This window comes from Pyrgilauda ruficollis, unplaced genomic scaffold, assembly GCF_017590135.1.
Source record: "Pyrgilauda ruficollis isolate IOZ18807 unplaced genomic scaffold, ASM1759013v1 scaffold102, whole genome shotgun sequence".
Classification (NCBI taxonomy): domain Eukaryota; kingdom Metazoa; phylum Chordata; class Aves; order Passeriformes; family Passeridae; genus Pyrgilauda; species Pyrgilauda ruficollis.
In genome coordinates this window covers 1,483,833-1,508,338 of record NW_024508324.1, presented here as the reverse complement: position 1 = coordinate 1,508,338, position 24,506 = coordinate 1,483,833, and the positions used below count along the sequence as shown (strand labels likewise).

The 24,506-nt window shown below is 34.3% G+C and overlaps 1 protein-coding gene across 1 annotated transcript in view; it reads right to left on the bottom strand.

Annotated features, from left to right (window-relative positions):
• NCAM2 (neural cell adhesion molecule 2) overlaps positions 1–24,506 on the bottom strand; it is a 171,229-nt gene that overhangs the window by 7,890 nt on the left and 138,833 nt on the right. The window contains exons 15-16 of the mRNA XM_041469268.1: positions 24,127–24,307; positions 1,490–1,694 (exon numbers count right to left, since the gene is read on the bottom strand). Of these exons, the coding sequence (XP_041325202.1) occupies positions 1,490–1,694; positions 24,127–24,307 (386 nt within the window). The remainder of the gene's footprint in view (positions 1–1,489; positions 1,695–24,126; positions 24,308–24,506) is intronic.

Genomic DNA, 24,506 nt, shown 5'->3' with positions numbered 1-24,506 from the left:
TAAACTGAAGTGCTGTGCTCAATAGGAAAGGACAGCTGAGTCAGTGCCAGAAGCCTCACATCTTAATTCTATTGATCTGGACAGACTGGCTTCACAGGATGGAAAAGAAACTCCTAGTCTTTTTCTCACTGTCAAATGTGGAGAATTAGGAAATAGCTACTTTATGTCATTTCCTCTATTTAGAAGCATTGTAAATACTTTTGTGCGCTCTCACAACTGGTTTTGTTCTGTGGAGCTGTTTCTGAAATGGTACTTATGTTAAGAAGAACCCAACCAAGATGTGTAGCCAAGTTACCTAAGAAAGACACAGCCTGAAACCAAATGGCCAGAATTAAATCCTAAAAAGACACACCTCCACTACTCGCAATGGAGACACCTGCTCAGCTATGAATAATGAGGATTGCAAGATCTAGTGTGCTCTACATCCATCTGAAAATGGATGGGGCCTAGGAAGCTGAAGGATAATGAACTGTAAAGCCTGACTATTGCAAAAGGCACATAGCAGTTGGACCAGCAAATGTTATTTAAACCACACGCAGACAGCACTCTCACAAATATTACAGTGCATGTGTAAGTTGCCTACCAGATGAACAGGATGAAAAAATTATAGTTTTTTTCTAGGAAAAAAAAAAAAGGGAAATGTTTAAAATGAAGGACCATATGTAATCTTCTTTCTAGTTTATATGTTGAAAACTCAGCAAATGTTGCGTCTCTAAAGTGTGATTATTTTATGTCATCAGTACTTGGACTGTTTTACCAGAGATCTCACTATCCACTCTAATAATTTAAAAGACCATATTTTCACCAATGATCAGTTCATTCACATTTGTGTGATGGAGTAGCCACTACAAAAGAGTATTTGTGAGAATCAGTATTGATTATTTCCCACTCATGTTTCGCAATCCTTGACTGTTGCTGTAAAGAACAATCACTCACCACCATTTCACCAGCATCCAACTCAGAACTCCTATTAAAAAAAAAATCTACAAGATCTTTCATTCCTAAAGTCCACAGACAAGAATCAAGGTTTCCCATCAAGTGCTATATCTAAGAAGAAAAACTCTCTCACGGATTTTCTATAATACCATCTCCTTCACTCCTGGATTTACTGGCACTGTCACAGCCATAGGCCAAGTTTCTGGGTGTTAGCAGCTCAAAGAGGGATTTGCAGAAATGGAGTTACAATGATCCATTACCTGCTTCTCACGAACCAAATCTGTGTCTCCAACTAGTACTGCATTACAATTGATTTCCTTTGTGTCAAGCTGGACAAAGAGGTCATCCTAAACTAAGCTACAGTATATTTCTTTTCATGTCTCAACTTTTCTTTTAAAGGCAATAAAAAACTCTACACACTTCAGAGAAACACTTTTCCAAGTAGTAGAAGCATTTTATTAATTCCCTTTGCGACACCACAAAACAGTTAATATGTTGGACAGCCAACTTCTTTTTTTTAAGGATGTTTCCAACCCATGTGATTAATACTCACAAGTAAGCAGCTTTTCCTTCTTCCAGTTCTTTACTTTTTCCACTTGAACCACTCTTCTTCCCACAGATTCTTCTGGTGATGCACATGAGCAATCCACATTGCCGTACAAAGAAGCAGCTAACATCAGTCACAACCAGGATTAACAAAAGGGCTGCCACTCCCAGGCCAATGACAGCACCAAGTCCAAGACCATTAAAAAGAGTGTCTTCAAGGAAAGAAAATTGAGATGTATTAATAACACTAATCCTAAAATATAGTTTTCTAAGCTGGTAGTCAGGAGAGTAAAGAATGTTTAGGAATTTAGAAATTATTGGAAATAAACAGTCCTGATGATTAGGAATATATAGTACCTGATTGAAATCACAAAAAATCATTTCTTCTGCATAATATTTTCCAATTGCCAAAATTCCAGTAAGTTCAAAAAACATAAATGGCATTAATTAATAGCAAATAATATCACATCTTAACATTCCATGACTAAGAGTATCAATAAGCAGCCTAAGGAAAATATTTTCAATGTTCAACATGAACATTGATATAAGTTATCTTTTCTGCATTTCAGATACAACTAATTAGTAGTGGTGCTAAGCAGAATTACTGAAAAGTTTAAGAGACTTTTTTTAGTTTATTTTTTACAAACCAGTATTTATTCATGTAATTTTCTGGATTAGAGTGAAAAATAACTTAATTCAAGTTATTTAATCTGAAAACAGTTGCACGCACTTAGTCTTAAATAATTTAATGTGGGGAAAAATATGTGTATTGTCAAATGATTATAGGGTTAGGACCTCATCTTGTTTAGTCTTGTACCTTGAAAATACAATCATTTCAACACTTCAAAATAAACATAGTCCACACCTGATCTTGCTTTCTGTGTTTGAATTTTGAGAGCTGATATTTAGTTAATTTTACTTCATTACAAATCTCAGGAAAAATATTTTAATGTTTTGCCTCAGCTGATATTCCTACGACAGCAGTGCTACAAACACTTTTGAATCATGTTATTCTCAGGAGTCTGTGAATTCAGATGAGGCTTATAGAGGAATGGATTTGTATCTGATCATTGTCTAGGGGGAAAAAAAGGCTCATGCACTCATCTAATTCAAGAAGATGCCAAACTAGCTCAGCTATTGGCCAGTGACAATTTCCTGATGTGAGACTGTGCTGAGTAAACCCCAGGGGAGTGGAGCTGGGTGAGTTTGCCCATGGGGGCTGCACACCAGCATTGCTTCCCTGGCGCTCCTATGTCCTGGAGTAATGCCTGAGCCAGCACCACTCACTGGGACATTTCCACCTGCTCCTCTGCCTGTTGCCAAAATAAGAGCAAGATTATTCTGACCAGAGATTACTTGAATGCTGTTGTAACAGATACAATTGAATAATGTAATATAATATAAATATTTTAATTGGGTTACTAATATCATCCTCTTATTTCTCTTCCAACTCCCCTATACACTATAGATTGTTTTCAGATTAAACACAGATTTTCAGATTTCTGCTCAAATCATTTTAATGATAATATCTTTACCATTTCAAATGTAATTTGAACTTTATCCTAAATCAATAAATATATATTAATTGTCTAGTCTTTGTTTAGAATTTTAAAATGGAAAAGTAAAAACTTTTTTCAAAAACAGGGGAGCATTTTACTTCTTCAGAAATTGACTTCATTGTCTATTGTATGGGTTGTTTTATTATAGAAATGATCTTCACAATGTTATTATACAACAAGCTAGAATTCAATGTAGATATTTCCATGGATGGATAAGCAGAAAAACAGACATATTATTTCCTTTGTTCAGAAGGACTTAAAAACCACTACATAAATTATAAAAATAATGGTGCATCAATGAAATGATTTATCACTTATGCATTGCCCCATCAGCAATGTCAGAAGTTGATGTTTTAATTTTTTTTTTAAACAACAACATTTTTATTTAAATATTATACTTTCTGATACATCTTTCAAAACTTATTTTATTCCTATATCCACCCACATTTGGTGAATTCCTTTGTAAACCTTCAGTAATTTTTTTTTTTTTGCCAGTATGAATTGTCAGAAAGATACAAGTGGATATTTGAATCCAGTTTATTAAAAAGCTCATATATTTCAATTGTTATAACACCAGTAAATTCTACAGTCAGCTTTAAAGACCTCATACAGCAAATCTCTGTACCTTCTCAACCATCAACTAGAATGGGAAGGAGAAAAATTAAGGTGATTTAATCTGAACTTTGAAAGAAATTCAGGGTTTTTTTACTGGTTTAGTTTTAGGAGTTTTTTTCTTGATAAAGTGTTAAAAAGTTTTTACTGTGAAGAGATACATTTTCCACTGCTGTGAACAGCACTTTCAGTGTCCTTGGAACATTGTGAAATGGCAAGGTTCTCATTCTAAGTGATCCAGTGGCAGAAATGACTACCTAGTATCTTCACTGGCAAGCGAAGGAAATGTTTACAGTTGCAATATTGCCCCTTTGTTTTGCCATCCTTGCGTGGGATGCTCTGTTTTTAAATTTTTAATTTTCCTCGTGTGGGTGAGACATCTGAGACACAAGTATTTGACTGCTGCATATTTCTCCATCTCTTCATGGCTGATGATTTCCTTTACATTCAGCATTCCCCATCCTTGCTCTCCTCTAGCAGTCCTGAGTAATTTTTTTCCTGCTTGAAACCCTTTTGTTCCTGCAGGTTTCTGTTTCATAAGTCTGATTACTTAAAATTGTCAACAGTTTTCCAACATTTCTCTCCTTTCCCTCCTGTACCCCAAAGGGTGAGACTAACGTGGCCAAATCCAGAGGTGATGTGAGGAGCATGGTTGTGATCTTCCTTCTCACCTGTCTGAGGATCTTATGTCCTTCTTCTGAAAACAGATAGAAACTGGGCAGCCTTGTTCTTTAAATCTACCTATATTATGGTTTATCTTTAATCTTAATGAAAACACACAAAACTATTTTTTTAGAAGTTGTTCTGTGGCTTAATTCTGTTCTTTCTTGAATTGCTTTGATTTTGTACTTGCCTATCTGCTCCCACTAAAGTCAGCTGTAAAACTAATCCAAATAACTATTAAAGCAAATTAAGGCCTCTCCTCAATGGTTTCAAAAATCATATCTTAATATACATGCAATTTCAAACCAATGTGAATTTTTTTCCATATATGTTATGACATCAACAGAAGTTTTAATTCTGTGACAGGATGAAATATTGTAGTATGAAATGTCATACTACAAACAGTGTTCCTACCAACTTTGACAAGCAACTTTGTTATCAAAAAGTGCCTTAAATTAAGTTAAAGTATTACATTTTGTTATTATAGTTATATTATAGTTATAGCTGTATTATAGTTCTATCATAGTTATATAGTTATATTACAGAAGCTATTTTAAATTTTTGGGGTTTTTGCAGCTGCCCAGTAAGTACCAAACAAACTCAAAATAGTAGTTCTACTTTGTGCTCTAAAATAACAAAGTATTTACCCATTATATACTTTTTTTTATTTTCCTAGCTGAACAAAACCACTTTAAATCTCAAAAATTCAATGTTAATGTGAAAGAACCAGTTCTTAGAAACTTTTTGAAAATGTTTATTGTATACCTGACTTAGTCATCTAACTATAGAGGGCCTTTTAAAACAGTTGTTGAAAAGAAAAAAACCCAGGGAAGTATAAGTTCCATAGTTATGAATGAGTTTTAATTGTAATTTATTAAAAATATGCTAAATTGAAAAGGATATGTTTTTTTATACAGAATATGGCACAAGTAATGTAATACCTTGACATGACGATGAAGGAAACTGATAACTTTAAAGACACTTTTTTCACCCACTTCTTCAAATAAATGATCATCAATGAATACTTATGGAAATAAGATTTAAAAACATCCAGAAATGTAAAAAAAATAAACTAAAAAAAAAAAAAAGCCAAAAGCAAGTTTCTACAAATGTCATCGAAAGTTTTGGCAATATTCAAGTTTTTCCTATTGAATAACTCATGTTTCTAATGATTTCTAATGAGATAATTGAACATTTCTTCAAGAATTATTATTTGATGAGAAAGAGGAATGAAGAACTTTGGCAGCAAGTAAAATGAAATTTTCCAGTGAAAAGAACTAAGTGAAAAGATACATTTTCTGGACTCTTAAATATAAGTTCAGATTAAATTTCTCTAAGTGTTCTGCACCATATATTCTAAGGGAAGCAGGTCAATAGGGAGAATCTCCATCTCTACATGTGTACAAAATCAGAGAATGGGGTGGAAGGGACAGTAAAGTTCATCTCATTACAACTCCCCTGCCATGGACACCTCCCTCTAGACCAGTTTACTCAGAGCCCCATCCATCCTGGACTTGAACACTTCCAGAGTTGGGGCATCCAGAGCTTCCCTGGGCAACCTGTGCCAGTGTACAGGTCTGCTTCACATATGGCAAAATAAAGCTTTTGCTTCTGCACAGGAACAAAACATGAAACATAAATATATTCAGACCAATTGTTAAATGAACCTATGTCCTTTGAGGTGACAGAATTTCTCTGTGCTCTTACAGAATCACATTGTATATATTCAACTACTGCTACAATAAAATAGTAACTTTATAACAAGCACTCCATGTGATCTGGGGGTTGGATAAGGTGATGTCCAGATGTCCTTTTCACATCTTTAGTAATATTAAGTTTTGCTGGGGAGAAAAAAGCACGTTAGCAACTTCTTTATTCCCTTCTCTCCTCCTTAGAAGGCATGGATTGAAGTTAAGATGAAAGAGAGATGATTACCCAAACCTCCCTTTTGCAGTAATTTGAGTTTTTAAGGAAGAAAAAGCAATGCTGTAAAATACTTTCCTAGCTTACAGGGCAACACCTGGCTGCTACAAATACATGGTGCAGAGTTATGATACATGGTTTTCCTTTCTTTCAAGACAGTCAGAAGATAAAGTAAACTGTTCTCAATCTAAAGTAAAAATTTGAAAATTATGAACTAACTAGAGGGTGAAATTGAAATATTGCCCTAGGTCATGGCAGGAAAAAAACATTCTTGCTCATCAAGTTGAACTACACTTTTGTATTGACTCTTAAAAATGTGCCCAACCATGACAGTTATTTCTGCACTGCCTCTGAATATTTTCTTTGATTTTATATCTGATCTGGAACTTTTCCTAGACTCAAAGTCTTACAAAATGCATATACTTACTCAAAACCTCTAAAAAGACAGAAAATATAGATCTCAAAGTTTTTTATCCATTGATGAGCACCAAAAAATCATAATGCAGTACCAAAAAATTAAACAGCTCTATAAAATTTTCTACCAGTTAACAGTAAAACAGTGGCAGCCCATGACCAAAAGAAATAAAGAATCACTGATCCCTCCCTGCTACCCAAAGAAACTCCAACACTCTGAGTGCCACATCCTGAGCTGCATGACCTGTTTTTAGAAATTTATATCAATAAAACTTTTCTTTTGAGCCAGGTAAGTGCCCAGAAGCATAATGTCTTCCTTCAAATGAAATAAACAAATCACTACATTTGCAACATCAGCTTGCAAGAAATCATTAAGATTCTATGCAACATTTACTGGGGGACTGTTTGATGCAAAAGAGAAAGTGACAGTAAGGTGCATTCTTTTCTATCCCATTCCTTAATTCAAAAAGGTGCTAACAAGGCTATAATCAACATTAATTGTAATGCTTTTTCTTCGTCAGTGTTTTTTTCTACAACTGTCTGCTAGGAGAGATACTGCTGAAGGGCAGTGGACAAGCACATGGATGCGCGCTCTGCGCTGCTCGACTGAGTAATGTGTTCTGACAGATACACTTGACACAACTTTGAAAAATAAGGGGACAGTACTACTGGCTTCCTCTAACTTTCTTCTATTCATCAGTGACAGATCTTCATTGTCTCCCCATCTCAGATGAAGTCTGAGCTGGAGTGAGTGAGGAGAGCCTGTGGTGCCACCGGGACTATCAGTTACAAAGACGTGAGCTACTGAAATAAGTGTGTCTAAAAGGTTGTACTTTTCTGATGCTTATCTAAGTGAAGGAGTTTTGCTTCATTATGGCTGAGATCCTCTTGCCAACAAGTTTTCTGAAATGGATTTTTGCTTTTAAATTTTACAGGAAAATGTATTATGGCTCTCTCAGGACACTGACTAAGTAGGACTTGAGTCCACATTTCCTCTAATGGCCCTTACCAAGATTTTTCATAGGAAGGTGTCTTAATAGACATAAATGGAATAGCTAAGTGAAAGAAATGCAATGTAAATAGCAGCTTGAGTATTTCTGGCAACAGTGTTTTGTCTGTGGTCATTGAGGGATAACAAGGGAAAGGATAGCAAAACCCCTTTTGTTTACTACAAAGAGCATGATGTGTTGTGAAAATGTTTTCTGACATTGTCATTTACTATTTTTTTAGCAAAGTTTTTAAAAAAGAGATCCTTTTCATAATCAAGCTATCCCTAAGCAGACTTGAGGAACATTTCTAATATGCCTAAAAAGTTAGCCAGTTACAGCTACAGCAGTTTTTAACTTGTATTTGCTCAGTCATCAGAGTAAAGGGTATTTTTTTAGCATTGTCTCCTTCCATGGGAAGCCCCATAAAAATGCAGGCAGAGAGACCCCAGTCCACCTGTGCCTTAAGAGGGAAAGGCTGCACTGTGGGTTCATGGCATCAGCACTGCTCCCAGGTTTTGGTTTTCAGTAGACTTGGGAAAATAAGTTTCTGTGTCCAGGTTTCCTCCACTCAAACTGACAGCAGACTTACTGAACACGTCTCTTGGAGGAGTTTCTAAGAACCTCTGCAGATTAATTAAGATTGATATGAGTATTAAGAAATACACTTATGTGTGGTTTCAGAACTGCTATTACATAAAAGGATAAATTATTTTAATTGATTCACTTAGGAGAATTCAAAACCATGCATATACCACAGAGACATGAGAAATTTTTGCATCTTTATAGTGGATGACAACCCTAAGTAGAGTATTGCAGCCTGGAGATCTGAAAAAGAGTCAAACTATCTCAGGATAGTATTTAAGTTGAGAAAATGTTTCAAGTTTCACAGCATTTTCTTTAAGGCCTATATAAATTCAAGCACAACAGTTTTAAGAAGTAATAATTGGAATATTGTGTTAAATATATAATTATTTTATAACATTAGGTACAAAAAGAGCAGTTTAATATTATAAGTGCTGCCAGTATATGGTGCATGTTTTTACTTTAAAGCAATCGACTGCTACAACTGCAACTTCCAGCAGAGTCCTGCTTGGTAGGGCAGCTTTTCCCAGTATTAAAACTTCCTTTGGGGATACAACTTCAATCAGGCAGATTAAATCAGAATGGATCAAGCTCAGGCTGCATATTTATACAGACAATGAACATACTTGCTTCACTAATGCAGTAGCATGGCAGCCACCTAATATGAGCAAAACTTAAAAATAATGAATTCTAATTTTAGTGACTTTGATGTTTGTGGTGGGGTGGATTTTTTTGTTTTTTGGTTTGTTTGGTTTTGGTTTGTTTTTATTTTTGTTTTTGGTTTTTTGGTATTTTGTTAGTTTGGGTTTTTAAAATATTCACTATAGGATAAAACACTGTAGATAAAATGCAGATAAAATGCTAAAAATTATCTCTGCAGATACAAAATACATCACGTAGATAGTACAAGAAAAAAGGAGCATTTATCAGCAATAAAGGAAATACAGATAGTAATGCTTTAAGTCAGTTTTCTTTATTACAAAAAATGAAGACAGAAGTTGCATGAACTAAAATGAACTTTGAACAACAGATGAAAGACACACTAAGTTACATATATTTCTTGACATTGAGTTTGGAAAGGTGCTGAGGGACATCACAGTTACACCATGCACACGTTCTTCAGGGAAAAAGCAGAGATGACAACAAGTGCTGCATGCATGAAAAAATCAGTGGAGCAAAATGGTAGTGAATTATGAAAATAAGCAATGTTACACAAATTAAAATTAGCTACTTTAAATCCAGATTTTTTTCCTTGCCTTTCACACTCTTCTTGAAAACAGAAACTTACAGATGTTGCAGTGTATTCAATATTTTTCACAGAATTAGTTTTTAATACATTGTATGTATATTTGTTTGCAATTCTGTTGGATACATACACTGAGAAAATTTATTTTGCTTCTATTAAGGGCATTTAATACATGCACTAAAATTAAAATTTTATGTAAATAAAATATGTGCTGGAAATTACCTCTACAAAAATGTTAAACATGCAAAATAAATACACAGAACTGTTAATAAGAATATTGTACAACATAATGATAGTATGGTGGCAAGCATTACTACCACACTTCTTGGGACTTCAGACCCTATAGTCGATGAAAAAAAATGCATATTCCTACCTCAGTTTCTTGCTCTTGTTGTAAAATTCTAAACTTAGTACAGCACTCAAGTGTACAGCTTACATACACTACTGTTTCTAAACAGGCAAAGTTGGTTCATCTCTACACTTGGTATTTGATGCCATCAGCTTTATAGTAAGATGCCATTGACATTAAAGGGAAAAGGTGATTTTCCATCACTTATACATTATGTCTGATAAATACACAGCAATGGAAAACTGAACATGCCTTATATGCCTGAAGAAAATGAATGGATAAAGTAAATGTGATAAGCGTAAATGACCCCTAAATATAGCAAAGATTTCAGTGATGGCATTATAGACGTCAGAAGCTACATTTCTCTGTATAATATTCAACTTGCATCCTGAAAGTAACATTTTATTTTTTCCCTTTGCTCCTAAAATTCCTGAAAAAATGAACAATCAGGAATCATCAACATACTGGACAACAGACAGAGAATTGGCAACTATTAACACAATCACAAATTGTATACAATTTGTACAATCACAAATTTGTATACAATGAATACACATCTCCATTGTGTCTTAAAAAAAAAAAAAAAAAAAGAAAAAAGAAAAGAAAAAACCAAAACTAACATCTGTTTTTTCAGGCTTAATTAGTTAACTTTACATTTGCACACGCATTTGAGTGGTGCCTATGCAGGTTTCCATGACAGAGAGAGGGAGTACATGGTAAAACCCTGAAAAATGACTGAGAATTGATCAGAAGGTTATTTGTATAATTAAATCACCATATCTATTTATCTTTTAAATAAATATTGTCCACATGCATATAATATTTTTTGCATTAGTGCTTGGCCTTATACTTTTCACCAAAAAATTAAATGGAATGTTATTTTGTTATTTGGTAATAGTATGTTTTGTACACCTCAAAAAACCATTCAGAAGTTATATTTTATACCCAATGTATGCAATATATGTGTCTATTTCTGGGCAATATTTTTCCTATTTAGAGAGACAGCAATTTATATTTTAATAACCCTACAGCAGTAAAAAAAAAGGATTGCATTTGAAGTTGTACTATGTAAATACTTTGATTTGTGAACAATTTGTAAATGTTAGAAACTTGTCAAAACTCTGGAAAGAAGAAAGACAACAAATAAAATCTGATTAGCAAAGAAGCCAGCCTTAGACTCTAAAGGTTGTAAATCAGGACATTTTAAAAATACTGTTCCTTAGAGATATACTGCTGTATCACAGAATAATCATTACCCCTTTTAAGTTTCTGTGCCACCAATTTGGATTTAAGGCACAAGCTCAGCATAGAATATTTTAGGACTTCAGTGTTACAGACTGTTTAATATTAGCATTTCAAAATATGTGACAATGTTAAAAAAATTGTAACATTTTACACTGTCAGTCATAAGACCTAAAATCCCTTTAACAATTACAACATTTAAAGGAACAAATTTACTTATCTAACATTTAAATACTAATGTCAGAAGTAAATTGAATTCAATTTGTAAAGACATATTTATCGTTTTAATAGAGTTTAAATTACAATTTTAAGCTGTTCAGTCTATACCTATGAATTATAATTTAATTTGAAAATGTCTCTTCATTTTTTCCTCATTCTTGTCTGTAAGAAGCCAAGATTTCAAAATCTTCTTAATATTCACACAGATTGCACAAAATACTGTGAAATAATCTTGCTCTCATTGTTTTTAAAGATACAATTATGAAACACTCATAAAGAGAACTACAAACAATGCTGTATTAGTCATTCATCTGAGGAGGTATATGACAACCCAAGGACATTATTCTCTTCCACTTTTTCTTTCTCATTACAGAGGTTTTGGGTCACTGCCCAGAACTGCCTGGCTCTGCAGTCACATAATCCCACAATATTGGTTTAAGTAATTCTCTTTGAAATTTGACGGGAAAAGGAAGGCCAAAAGAAAAGAATCACATTGAAAATACTTGATAACCTCAAAATACAAAGCACAGAATAATTTAAATTGGAGCAGAACTAAAATTTCTCTCACTTAACAGAGCAAATTTATCTAGTTCCCAGCCGAAGCTACTATCAGTTGGAAAAAAAGATAAGTGATCCAAATTTGTCCCTTTGTCCCACTGGCATTGTGACACTGAGGATAAAAGACAACTTGCCATTCATAATGTATATTTAGCTTCTAAAATTTCTCAAGGCTTTTCATTATCTCCTTCACAGTGTGTTTGGAGAGCTCACAGTCAGTCAGTCTCTGCGCCCTAATTCCTATCTTTTCTTCTTATATACTTATCTGCAATGTTAGAATTACTTGCTAAGATAATAAATTTATAGCCTGTAAAGAGCTCTTCAAATGTCTTACCAGAGTAGAAAAATGGTATGGGAATTTTATTTTTCCTGCTTTTCAGCATACCTGTAGTAGTGTCCAATCTTGCTTTATTAAAAAAAAAAAAATTAAGAACTGTGACAAGTATGCAGAAGGTGAAAATATATTAGACAACATTTAGCAGAATAGCATCAAGGTTTCAAATTTCAGAAAATTAGGAAAATCCTACAAAATAAGGAAATACTGGGATCAGACTGTCTGTGCAACCTTGTAAGATCCTATTTTATTTTTCAGTTTATGAGACAATATAAATGTTACTCAAGACTCTTTTATCCAGTGGTAGGTGCTCATTAGTTTTGATTGGATCTGCAATTTTATTCTCTTTACTGTTCAGAACAGCAACTGTGTGTCCACAAGAGAAGATGCTGTTCTCTCATGTGCATGCAGTGCCTGTCTTACAGTGGGATCGGAATGCAAAAGGGATGTGACTGCAAAGAGGAGCACCTAGAAAGAATTTACTGCTCCCCTGGCCAAAAGGGAGTCCCAGTGTTAGTGCACCACTGAGCTCCTGCAGACAGGAAGATGTCCCAGCAGGTGTTTGTAGAATGCTTATACTGTGTGTTTCTTTCCCCTTTAGCATCTACTACAGCATCTACTTACTAAATGTTAGCCAATCATCAGTTCTTGGACGATAAGTAGAGATATCCTTAGAATTTTGTTACCACAGAAGGCAATAGTGGCAATAGTGACAACAACAAACATTTTCACTTTATGGATTTTCAAAAAGGTAAGAGAAGAAAAAAGAAAACCTGTTGCAAAAGTGTTCCTGCCCAAGGTGATTCTTTCACTAAAAATAAATTTATCATTAGCAATAGCATCTGTCCGAGTTATACTCAATTGAAAATAAGTTCTCAGATCTGAAAGTTTTTGGTAGCTTATGTGTAGCTAGTAATTCCAAATCCACTGTAACGTAGTTAAAATGAAAAGTTTTGTTAAAAATATTATCTAGCCTTCATTAGTTACATCTCTTGGTTCAATAAGCACTTAATCATTTAAAAAAATAAATAGTATATATTAGAAGAACACCTATACAACTAAATTTCAAAGTCAATATATATATTAACATTGTGCATAGAAAAATGGGCTTTCACCCATAAATAAATACGAACCCAAAGTTTCAGCTCCTACAAAATTAGAAGAGAAAATATCTTTCTTTACCACACTACGTCAGGCACTCATCAATGTAATTAATTTCAAAGTAATGTCATGACATTTTTAGTGACAGAACATATTGGCAAGGGACATGGAACAGTGGCTTGACTTTACAGTGAGAGCTTATCTGCAGATCACAATGAAACTAATGCTTTCTAGATAGCAATCTTTTCAATTCCAGCTACTTCATTACACTAAACATGTGAACTATTTAAAAAAGTATTTCTGTCAATAAATTATTGCATAGACTTACACACTAAAGACATCTTACTTGTGACATAGTCCAGTTTTCTAAAATTATTGTTAGCTGGTTGAGATGAGGAGAGGTTTTATTTTGATGTCCTAAAGGAAAGACTTCCAAAAATATTTCAAAACTGGCAAAAAAAAAAATCATTATCAATATTTCTTAGAAATAAGAAAATCCTTTAACTGAGTGAAGATATATAGATACTTAATTTTGACCAGCTGATTTCCAATTTGTAAGACAACTTTTTTTAGATTCCAAAAGGTATGAACTATAAAGAGGAAAAAATCAACACATAATTTATCATTTTTGCTATATTAAGTAACAATTTGAAGGGAACTGTCTTAAAATAAATATTTAATTCTGCCTTAAAGTGCATTGCTTTCTTGGGTTATTCTGTATGCCACAGAGAAATGAACCATAAACCTAGACAACTACATAAATTTTAAAATCACATATGTGCAATAAAATATATATATGGACTCTTATTAAATAAAATATTTTTTTCTGAGGTTTTACACACACTACTGTAGAGCTCATAATGCTTTTAATATATAAAACAGTAAAAAAATGTTTTTTCCATTTTTACTACATGTCAAAATTGAACCCCTGGAGCTTCCAAGTCCTACAGATGCCATGAAATGAAATGTGACACCTTTGCAGGCACAAGAAGTGACTTTGGTGGACCTATTTTATGTGCTGAGGCATGTCAGTGGAAGGCACAGAAAAAGTATTTGAAATGAAACACTAAGAACTAAAACAATTAATAAATAATTGGTTAGGGAAGACATGCTTGTTAAAGTCCATTAGAAAGCACAAAATATGTCTGTATTCACAGAACCATAGAATGGCCTGGGTTTTGAGGGACCTTAAAGATCATCCAATCCTCTGCTGTGGACAGGGACACGTTCCACTAGACCAGCTTTCTCAGAGTTCCATCCAGCCTGGACTTAAACCATTTTTATTAAGCATAAAGTTTTAAGTACCTTGTGTCAGAAACCAGTGAAAGGACAACTCTTTGCAAAGGATTAGTACAAAATGAAAATACTCTCCTGGAAGATGAATTGGTGGTGTACCTGGAAAGCCATATGACTGACAATGGTAATGTCTCGGTATTAATTTCTTATAATCAATTCTAGTTGAGAAAATAGAATCAAACCACATTGATCAAATTCAGTAAGTCAGATTCTCCATGTTCTGTCCAACCTGAGTGTCAAGCATCATCTGTTGAATTTGTCACAAAACTCACCAGGCTTCCAAAAAGCCCCATGAAGAATTTTGCATGCACAGACTGAAGTAATTACACTATTTAGGATCTTGACTAGGAATGGAAACTTTGGAATAGCTATAGAAAAGTACAAATTTTATAAGGTCTGTGTTTGTTTTCCCACAAATAAAAAATTAGGAGAGATTGGAAGAATACATATTGCTTGCCTTATCACCAACAGTATAAAATCATGCACCAGAAACTTAGGACTACAATGAGAGAGAAAACAGCAGCATTCAGCTGCAGGGACTGGCCTCCATTTTCACGTCTAGTAGCTTCACAGCATCTGTCTGTGTGGATAAGAAAAATTATAGAAAATCAAGAGCGTGAAAAAGAGGTAAATTTTAGAAAAAAAAAAAAAAAGTAGAAAGGTTGAGACAGCATGAAAAAGAAAGTAGCAAAAGGAAACAAAAGTGACAGTGGGAAAGAAAAAAGAAAAAAAAAGTTTACATTGTGCCAACGACAGCCACTTGAAAGACATTACTCTAACAGAAACATCAAATTATGAGTAAGCATAGATGGAGTGGCAACCATTGACGTACCCCCGTCAAATCTATAGAATCTAGTACTAAAACTGTGGAACAGGTATACCTCCATAACAGTGGTCCTCCTCAGCAGTCAAAGTAGCAAACTACTTCGTCTAATTTTAAATCAATTTATTCAAGTGCTTAACCTGAATCATATATCTTGCTTCTCACTGAGACCATTCAGCCAAGCTCAACCGAAATACAGTTTTGACTTTTATGTTGGAGGTACTTGGAACTCACAAAACTGCCATGTAACACCATCCTGTAACTCAGAAATTGTGACTTCTGACTGTTTAAAGCAAGGAGTATTGAAAGCAAGGAGAAACACCAGCCCATAGGCTGAAAGGAGAAACTAGAACTGTGTCAGTAATTACACAAAAAGAAGGTCCCAGTCATACACCAGAAGAGACAAACTTATTTATCTATTTCTCCTTCTTAATGACTTTATCTTGTTCCTGAATTATTGTAGGAGCTCACAATGGGCCACCATGAAAACTGGCTTCAATAATATGGACACAGGTCCAATTAAAATATGAATGACCCATGCAATTAGCACATGCAGCTCAGTAATTCAATACTGACTTTGACACTGGAGTGGGAACAAAGTAGCTTCTTAGACATTCATATCCTCACAGTATGTCTGGTTACAACTACAATGTTCAAATATATTTTTTCTACACATATTTATATTGAAGGTTCACTCTTTGGCATATAATACAGTCACATTTATGCAATATATAATGATTTGACTAGATTTTTTTTCCAGCTACAGTGACACAATAATTATGTTGGTAGTGATTAACACCAGTGTTAAACTGATGTTTTGAAAAAGACTTCAAAAGAAATGAAAATGTATAAAACCTTATGCAGTATAAGCAATAGCCTTGGTTAAATTTTTACTTAAAACTGATTTAAAAAATTGTAATGGAAGCAACTATAAAGCAGATGGAAGCAAACTATAAAGCTAAATATAGTCTTGTATGCATAATATTTAACAAATGCATTATCTTCTTATCACACAAATGCCCCTACTCTTGCACAAATACATACATGATAACTATCAGATGTAGATAACTATCAAGTAGTAAAGGCAGCAATATAAATTAAGAACAATCATGGGCATTATTCCATCCTCACCCATATCTCTACTGTGATGTTTCCAGTGATACATATTGTGTTCAAGCCATTCAAAATTCACAATCAATTCTTTTTCTTAAGACTTAAATAGTTTGGTCCATATACTCACAGAAAACAAACAAACAAACAAATAAACAAACAAAAAACCAAAACAAACAAAAAAACACAAACAAAAAACAGCACAAACCTTGAGCACATTAAACTTCCACATATACTTCAATAATTCAGCTTTTAAATATTTTTTGAGAATATGCCTAAGCATTTCATCTTTTAATTGGCTCTCAGGGATATTTTAATTAGAAAGCATCATAATGCTAGCAATTACCTGCAACAAATAATAAGGATTAGAGTACCATACATGTAAAGTGTGGCCTTGCTCTTCACTATTCAACACCTACAGTGATTTTGTTTTTCTTTATAGCATTCAAAAAGATAAGCAAACTAAAATTCATATGATAAAAAAATAAATTCCTTTTGAAGCAGAAATTCTGAGAATACAGAATAGCTCTTTGATTGCTGCTCCACTGCTATTCAGTGGTAGTTAATGTCTGTGAGAGCTGTACCATAAGAAATAGATTTTATTAATTTTTTTTTCTGTTAACATTTTTGATGGTGCAAGCCTTTTTGTCTCTCTCTCTCTGGTTCATATCAAATAAGTTCTATCAATTTTAGTGAGAGATTTCTACCCCTTTTCATGTAATAACTTTAGTCTTTGCAGGGAATGGAGCAAACAGCTGGTTTTAGCCTAGAGCAAGAACATGCCCTATCACTTTCAACAATGATCGGCTCTTATTCAGCAAATTCCACTACTGGTTTGCAAAACAAAACCAAATAGGTTTTGTGGGGACTGTTATCTTTCTGAAGTTTTAGATACTAATTAATCTGTTTGGTGTGAGTCCTACCAACTTCTTTTCTCAAAGCAGGAGACCTCAAAGATATATTTCATCTCCCTATTCTTTTCAGAAAATAATAAAATTATTCTTTCAGCAATGTTGGCTGAAGGATTTACTTTACACTTTTAGCTCAGTATTACGATCTGAACAAAAGTCAGACAAAAGCCTTCATTTTCAAATTCTTATTTTAGAATTACAGTATCCTTCAGCCTATGAGAAAATGAGTCGGGTAACTTCACAAGGATAATGCTGCAGCTCTTTCTTGTCTTGGGAATATGATCAGAGCTCCAAGGACATAACATGCCACAGACTTTCCTTTTTGACTCCTGCATTTTGTTCTCCATTTTAGATTTAGCTAAAAACCTAACTAGTCAGATCTGTAGAGACAGACTGAGAAATCCTGTAATGCACAAAGTCGTACAAAAGAGACACTAATTATGGACTTAACATTTCAGATCTGTCAAAAGGAAATTTTACCTGTGAAAATCTTTCAAACTTCTTCTGTGTTTTTTCTTTTTCTTTTGTGGTTTAAATTTATGGCAGCTGTACAGATGGTTTAAGGATCAAGGGTCAGAAATTTACAACTAGTCTTTTCCAAATCATTCCAATTGTTAGAAGCATGTGAGGGTTTAGCATAATATTTTGCCTACTGCACTACAGAGAATTTTACTTCTATTTTCAGATAAGATTTTATAAGGAAATTACAGGAATTTTAATTTTAATTTAAGTTTTAATTTTGAAGTCCCCATTCTCTGACAAATTTAGTGAAATTGTCAGCTATATCCAAAAGTTTTCAGAAGCCACAAACTGATGGATGTTTGTGCATGTGCACACACACAGGAAGGCAGTGTAGTTACAAACCATAGGCCTAAAATCAGGCCAATCCTGAAAGATTCTACAGTCTTTTTATGGAGATTTAAACAGGAAATTTGTAAGCCACAAGTGATGACTTTTGGTCCTGGCTCAAGTACTTACTGGCAGCCCTCATAGCTTTTTCTTTGGAAATATAATACAAAAGAAGACTAAAAGTCCCCACAATTCCCCTAATTTAAATTTTAATTATGAAACATAACATTTCCTAGAACTGAGAATAGGTACCATGAGCCAAATCAGGGGTCAATATGGGTTTCAAACCTCTTCAACATTATTAATGATTTGGGTGATGAGGCACTGAGTACACTCAGCAGCTTTTTGGATGCCACACAGAGGAGTGGCTGAGGAACCAGACAGTTGTGTTGCCACACAGGAGGACCTTGGCAGGCCAGAGAAATGGGCTGACAGGAGCACTGGGAAGTTAAACAAGAAGAAGTGCAAACCTCTGCCCCGGGAAAAAAACAATCCTGGTCACCAGTTCACAGGTAAGGGCCATCCAGCTGGAAATCATCTTTGCAGAAAAGGCACTGGGGGTCCTACTGGACACCAAATTTAACAAGAGACACCAATGTGCTCTTGAGGCAAGAAAGGTTAATGGAAATGACAGCAGAGGCCTTGGCCATGCAAGCCTGCTCTCATGGGATACACTGACCTTGAAGCTTGGTTGTAATCACATAAAATCTGATTTCAAACAGAAATGAAATTATTTAAAAATCTAAGAAAAGTGTTTCAAAGGACACAAGAGCTGTTCAGTTTGGAAGTTTACCCACAGGAACGATCAGTCAACAAAAGTTACATATTTTTGTGGTGGAAAACAGAACATGAGTGAGGAAGGTGCTTTTTGGCTTCTCTTAGTGCGTGCATGGTCAGGGGAGAAGGGGAAAATGCCCTTCAGAGCTAGGGAAACTGTGCCAGGGAACCCATGTAGCCCATGGGTTGAAGGGGTGGGCGAGATAGGGTGCAGCAAGGGAATATGTTCTTTGATTGCAAGAGGTGACAGGAACAAAAGCCTATCCCAGCTACACAGTTGGGATCATATAGCATTTATTTCTGTCCTCAAAAGGTCACCTCATTGTTTGACTGAGAGAAAAATTTAAGGAAAATACTTGCCCTGAAAGAAAACTGTGATAACCAGGGAAACTTGTTTCTCTTTTGCTGTAATTAGTAATTTTGAGTTTCTGGCTAAAAAGCCTTATCCTAGCTTCTGTTCTAACAAAACACTGTCAAAAGCTCTAGTGCTACATCATAAAATGTATACACATAAATGCAAACCCAAATATATGCACACATACTTGAAGCAATGATAAGAGCTGCTTTTATTTTTCATTTGTGTCAAGACCACTGCAGATCCCATTGTAGTTTTTGCAAAAACGACTGATAAAAATCATGTTTGACATGGTGATTTTTATCTTTGGCATTGGTGGTGATGAGAAAAAATACCATGTATTACTATCCCTCTTTTGCCTCCCACTATGTGATTTATAGTGTGGTGATACACATGCACGGAAATAAATAAATGAGATGTTCAAGGGATTAAAACGTTTTCAGGCATGGAAATAAAAAACTACACTCACAGTTCATGCAGTACTGGAAAAGAACAACCAACCAACCAAGCAAACAAAAAAGCCTCAAACAACCAGTATCACAAAGTAAGAAAAACAGATCTAAGAGGTTCTTGTTATACACAAATATTTTTTTCATTTTCCCACTATTGCACTGAGTTATTAGCTTCTAGTGAAGAAGAAAAAAAAACTGTGATAAAACACAACGTGCAACCATTTTTAATATATCTACTGGCCTTTCAAAGTAACAGCATTACTTGGATAAGAGCCTTTGGAAAATGACACTTTCATAAATCTGCTGGTAATTCCTGAAAATATATTTAACACTTGCAGAAAGGATCTTTTTTAGCACCTTCCATTCCATTTTCTTTGGAGATTTAGCATTAACCTGTACATGTGATTTTAGGTTGCAACTGTAATGTTTCAGAATGACAGCAGATTTGGACACTTTTGTACCAGCTGTGGGGTACAAAGACAGGATCTCTGTCTTCTCACTGTAGAGAAAGAGTGAAAGGGCCCAAACAAATGGGCTGTAGAGTCAGCTCTGGGAGCTAATAGACTTGAGCTCCTCCCAGGGGCTTTTATGGCTGCAGAGATTAGTGCAAGCTCGTCTAATATGGATGAAGAGCTGAAGCAAACAGTTTCTTTGAGAATCCCACAGAACTAGAAGCTTAACAGTATAGATAAACCAGAAGCAAATTTTATAAAACATTACAAATCAGCACTAAAAGTGGGATAAATACTTCACCCAGAGGCAAAATACACTGAGGTTAGAGCTGTACCTTCTTGCAAGTATTGCCAACTAGCATCCCTGGTGAGATTTTTAGAACACATAAAATACTACATTTAAGAGTGCCACTCTTTCCCCAAGCATGAGTCTAAAATACATGTTCATATACCTAAGTGAAATGTGAAATACAGATATAGAATTGTGACCACAAAACATAACTCAGAAAACTAGGAAGGAAAATGGTGTGTGTGTGTGTGTGTATGTGTATATATATATATGAAAGTATATATATGTGTATATATATACATATACACACACATGAATAAATCTATACATACAGCTATGTAACTCAAAATGTTTTAAAAAGGTTTGCTGGTTGGGCATTTCTTAAAAGTCAGTGCAAGTTTCCATTGGTGAACTGTTTAGAAAACCAGGACACTTTCATTAGCAGGATTTCAAATTGTAAGGAACTAATCACAAATATGAGTGGCTCAGTGAATGGATACTGTGTTACAGGCCTAGGAACACACATCATGAAATAAGTAGATCTACATTTGGAGGCTGCTGAGGCCAACCACATGAAAATTTAAAGGAATGTCTGTCTCATTTATGCACCTCCCTGATGCCACAGAGCAATTTTCAGCCTCAACCTCCTTCCCAGACCTAGACTGTTACTGGAAGATCATCATATTGTGATGGGATTTGACTTGCAGCCAGGAGCTGGTACTTGCACACTTCCCTAGGAAGCAGAAGTTGTGGATTCAGAGCCCACAGGAGTTGTATATTCACATAAGTAGAGTTTTGGCTTCTAGTTCCTGTCCTCAGGGATTACTACTTCTGCCTGATATCCAATGGCTTTTGAAAGCACAAAAAAGCTCCTTCTGCAGAATTTAGAAGCAAGGTTTTAGTTCTTGTGATTACTCCTATTTCCCTCCTAAGCACCCACTGAAGGACAGCCAACACGTCCTTGCTTCCATCTCCCTTCAATCTTCCTTCAATCTCCCTGGTTTATTTCATTAGCTTGTATACACTTCACCAGGGTATTATGTTTTGTGTAGTTAACCAACAAGATACGCCTGGCATAAGTAATATTCATGAGATTGCATACATAGGGTCTACAGATTTATTTATCTTTAAATTTAGGACCAGACATAAACACTCAGTTCAGCGAAATTTGTATTTCAGCAAATACAGATGAACACCTTCAGGAGTCTTAGAGGCTTTTCTAATTATTACATTAATAATATGAAAGAAAATGTTGGTTACTGTAGCTACTCAGTGAGCACAAGAAAAATGAAGATTTCATTCAAAAATTTGCCCCGTTTCATTCTTGTTGTCTATGTCCTTTTTAAAAATTATCTGTAGACACCTAGCTGTTAATAACAAAGCCTCAAAAAAATAGTGCATCATCAGCATTAACTGACAGCAGAAAGAATATTTCTGCTCAAACTTAAGCATTTTATACATAAACTCTATTATGATTGAATAGATTACATTCATATTTTTGCAGCATTATGTATATAGGTATATAATATTATATTGTAGTTATAATATTATGTCATTTCAAAACAAGGTAATCATCCTGACTCATGAATATGAAGACTAATGTTCCGCTGATTCTAAAGGTCTTTTTACATACTTTAAAAAATCGCCTACAGAATGTTCTTATGATGGAAATTATACACTCTTTTTTAGGCTTTGGAGAAACAGTTGTCAAGGAAACTAATTACTTCCACAATCATAATTGCAGTAATGATTCACGCAAAGAAGACTTGAAGTTAAATAGTGTAACAGACTTCTTACAACTACTTAGAGGTTATGCGAGAGCACTGAAAGGAAAAAGCCCCTAAGTACCTATAAAACTCTTTTTAGAGAGAAATGTTCTATCTTTCTTCTGAAATTAAATTAACTAAGCTGCTTCTTACTTGAATGCCTAGAGACCACCTATGTTATCATTTACTGAGGAGAATTAAGTTTCTCTGCTACAGCAGCTATGGCAATAGTATGGAATCATTTACATAATTATAAAAGTCTAAAGTTAGAATACATCGTAAAAGAAGTAATATTTTTGTTTGACATATGCAGAATTTTTAGTTATACATAAATATTTATTTATATGCCAATGTTTTTATTTCCTCAGAACAATGAGTTTCCCTACATTTTTTTCCCCTTTTCTTTTTCAATAAAGGGAAAATTTATTTCTGAATGATGAATCTGAATCACAAGACCCTGCCTGTTTAAAAACAAGTACACAGAACCTATTGAGACCCCGAATTTCAATCAAGATGAAAATCAATTTCAATTCAAGTGCATAAACAAATATTTGTACTAGAACTGGATCTGAGTCTATGAATGAATTACAAATGTGTTTTCTTTACAATAAATAAAAGGTAAGGATGCTTCCAATATTATAAAAACTTCTATGGAATATTCAAACATGTTGCAGAGATCTTGAGATAAATTTCCTGAAAATATATTGGAAGGAAACTTACAATAAACAAGAAAAAAAAATAGCCAGTTATTTCAAAATTTTCATGACTTATTCCAGCTCATTGGCACTGTATGATAATCAGGTGTTCATATTGAAATACAGGTATTAATATGTTTTACATTTTAATATATTTGCCATTGTATTTATTTGGCAAATTCTTCCTTGATTCTAATAGACTAACAATTTGAAAAATGGCAGTCAAAAAATACTATGTTAGAGGATTTAGAACTTGATTTTTCAAGTGGTAATGATGATACTAATCTAATTTGGAAATAATTATTAAAAATGTAGCTCATAATTTCAATTAAAAGTTTGAAATATTTTCCTCATAGCATTTTCTTTATAAAAATTAAAATTTCCCATAATACTCCAGAAAATACTTTATTTTAGCTAACTATTTTTTCATTGTTGCATCAAAAAAACCCCTTATATTGGGAAGTATTAAAACTCATACACTCACTCTTGACTAAAATCCAGTTTTTCTTAAAAAGAATTTCAAACCTTCCTATTTACAGACTTAAAAATATGAACAAAGTTTCAATAGATTTCAAATGTAGTAAATCAGCCTCATAGAAGACTGTTTGGTCACTATGTTAGGGTGAATCATTCACACAGTTTCTAAACAAGACTATTTGAAGTCATAATCTCATCAGGCACTAAAATAAATGCCTTTATTACATGTGTAGCTCAAAGCACATGTAGAGATGGGAATTAAATCAAGAAATCTAGAAAATAACTGGCTTAACCAGAGAACAGGCAGTACAAGGCAACTTGAAAAGCAGGTGTATCTTAAATATGGTATTTCTTGGTGAGTGCCATCAACAGGGTTGAAGAATCAATGTTTCTTCTATACTTAAAAATTACTTTATTACTAAGAGAAGAGTAGGAGACAGGCTCCCATTTAAGGGTCCCAAGTCAATTTTTTTGCTGATAACAAAATCTGGGGCTTCATGTTTTTCCAGTCCAAGATTCAGTTACGTTATGCTCAGATATACACAGTGTACTATGAGTTGTAAATAATTCATAGAGAGAAAACATGATGAAATTAACTTACCTGTAATAATGTTGGGCTTTGGTGGCATGCTGAATTCATACAATGTTGGTTCAGAATAACCCAGTCTGTTGGCAGCTGTAATTTGTACTTCGTAACCCATGGTCCATTGAAGATGCTCTAAGATGATGTGGTCTCTACTACCCTGTACTTTTTTCTCTAGCCACTGGTCTTCCTTATCTTTCTGTAAAGATGAAAATATTTGTTTCAATTCTCCCAAACTCCTGTATTATTTGTCTAAAGTCTGTATGGATATGATGCACCAAGATATGGAGCTGCCTTTACAGAGGTTATGAACACTAATCTAATGTTGGAGTTCTGAGTACTTAGGCTTTTTTGTAATTTTGACTACTCCTTATCATGTTTCCACAATGTGGATTTAG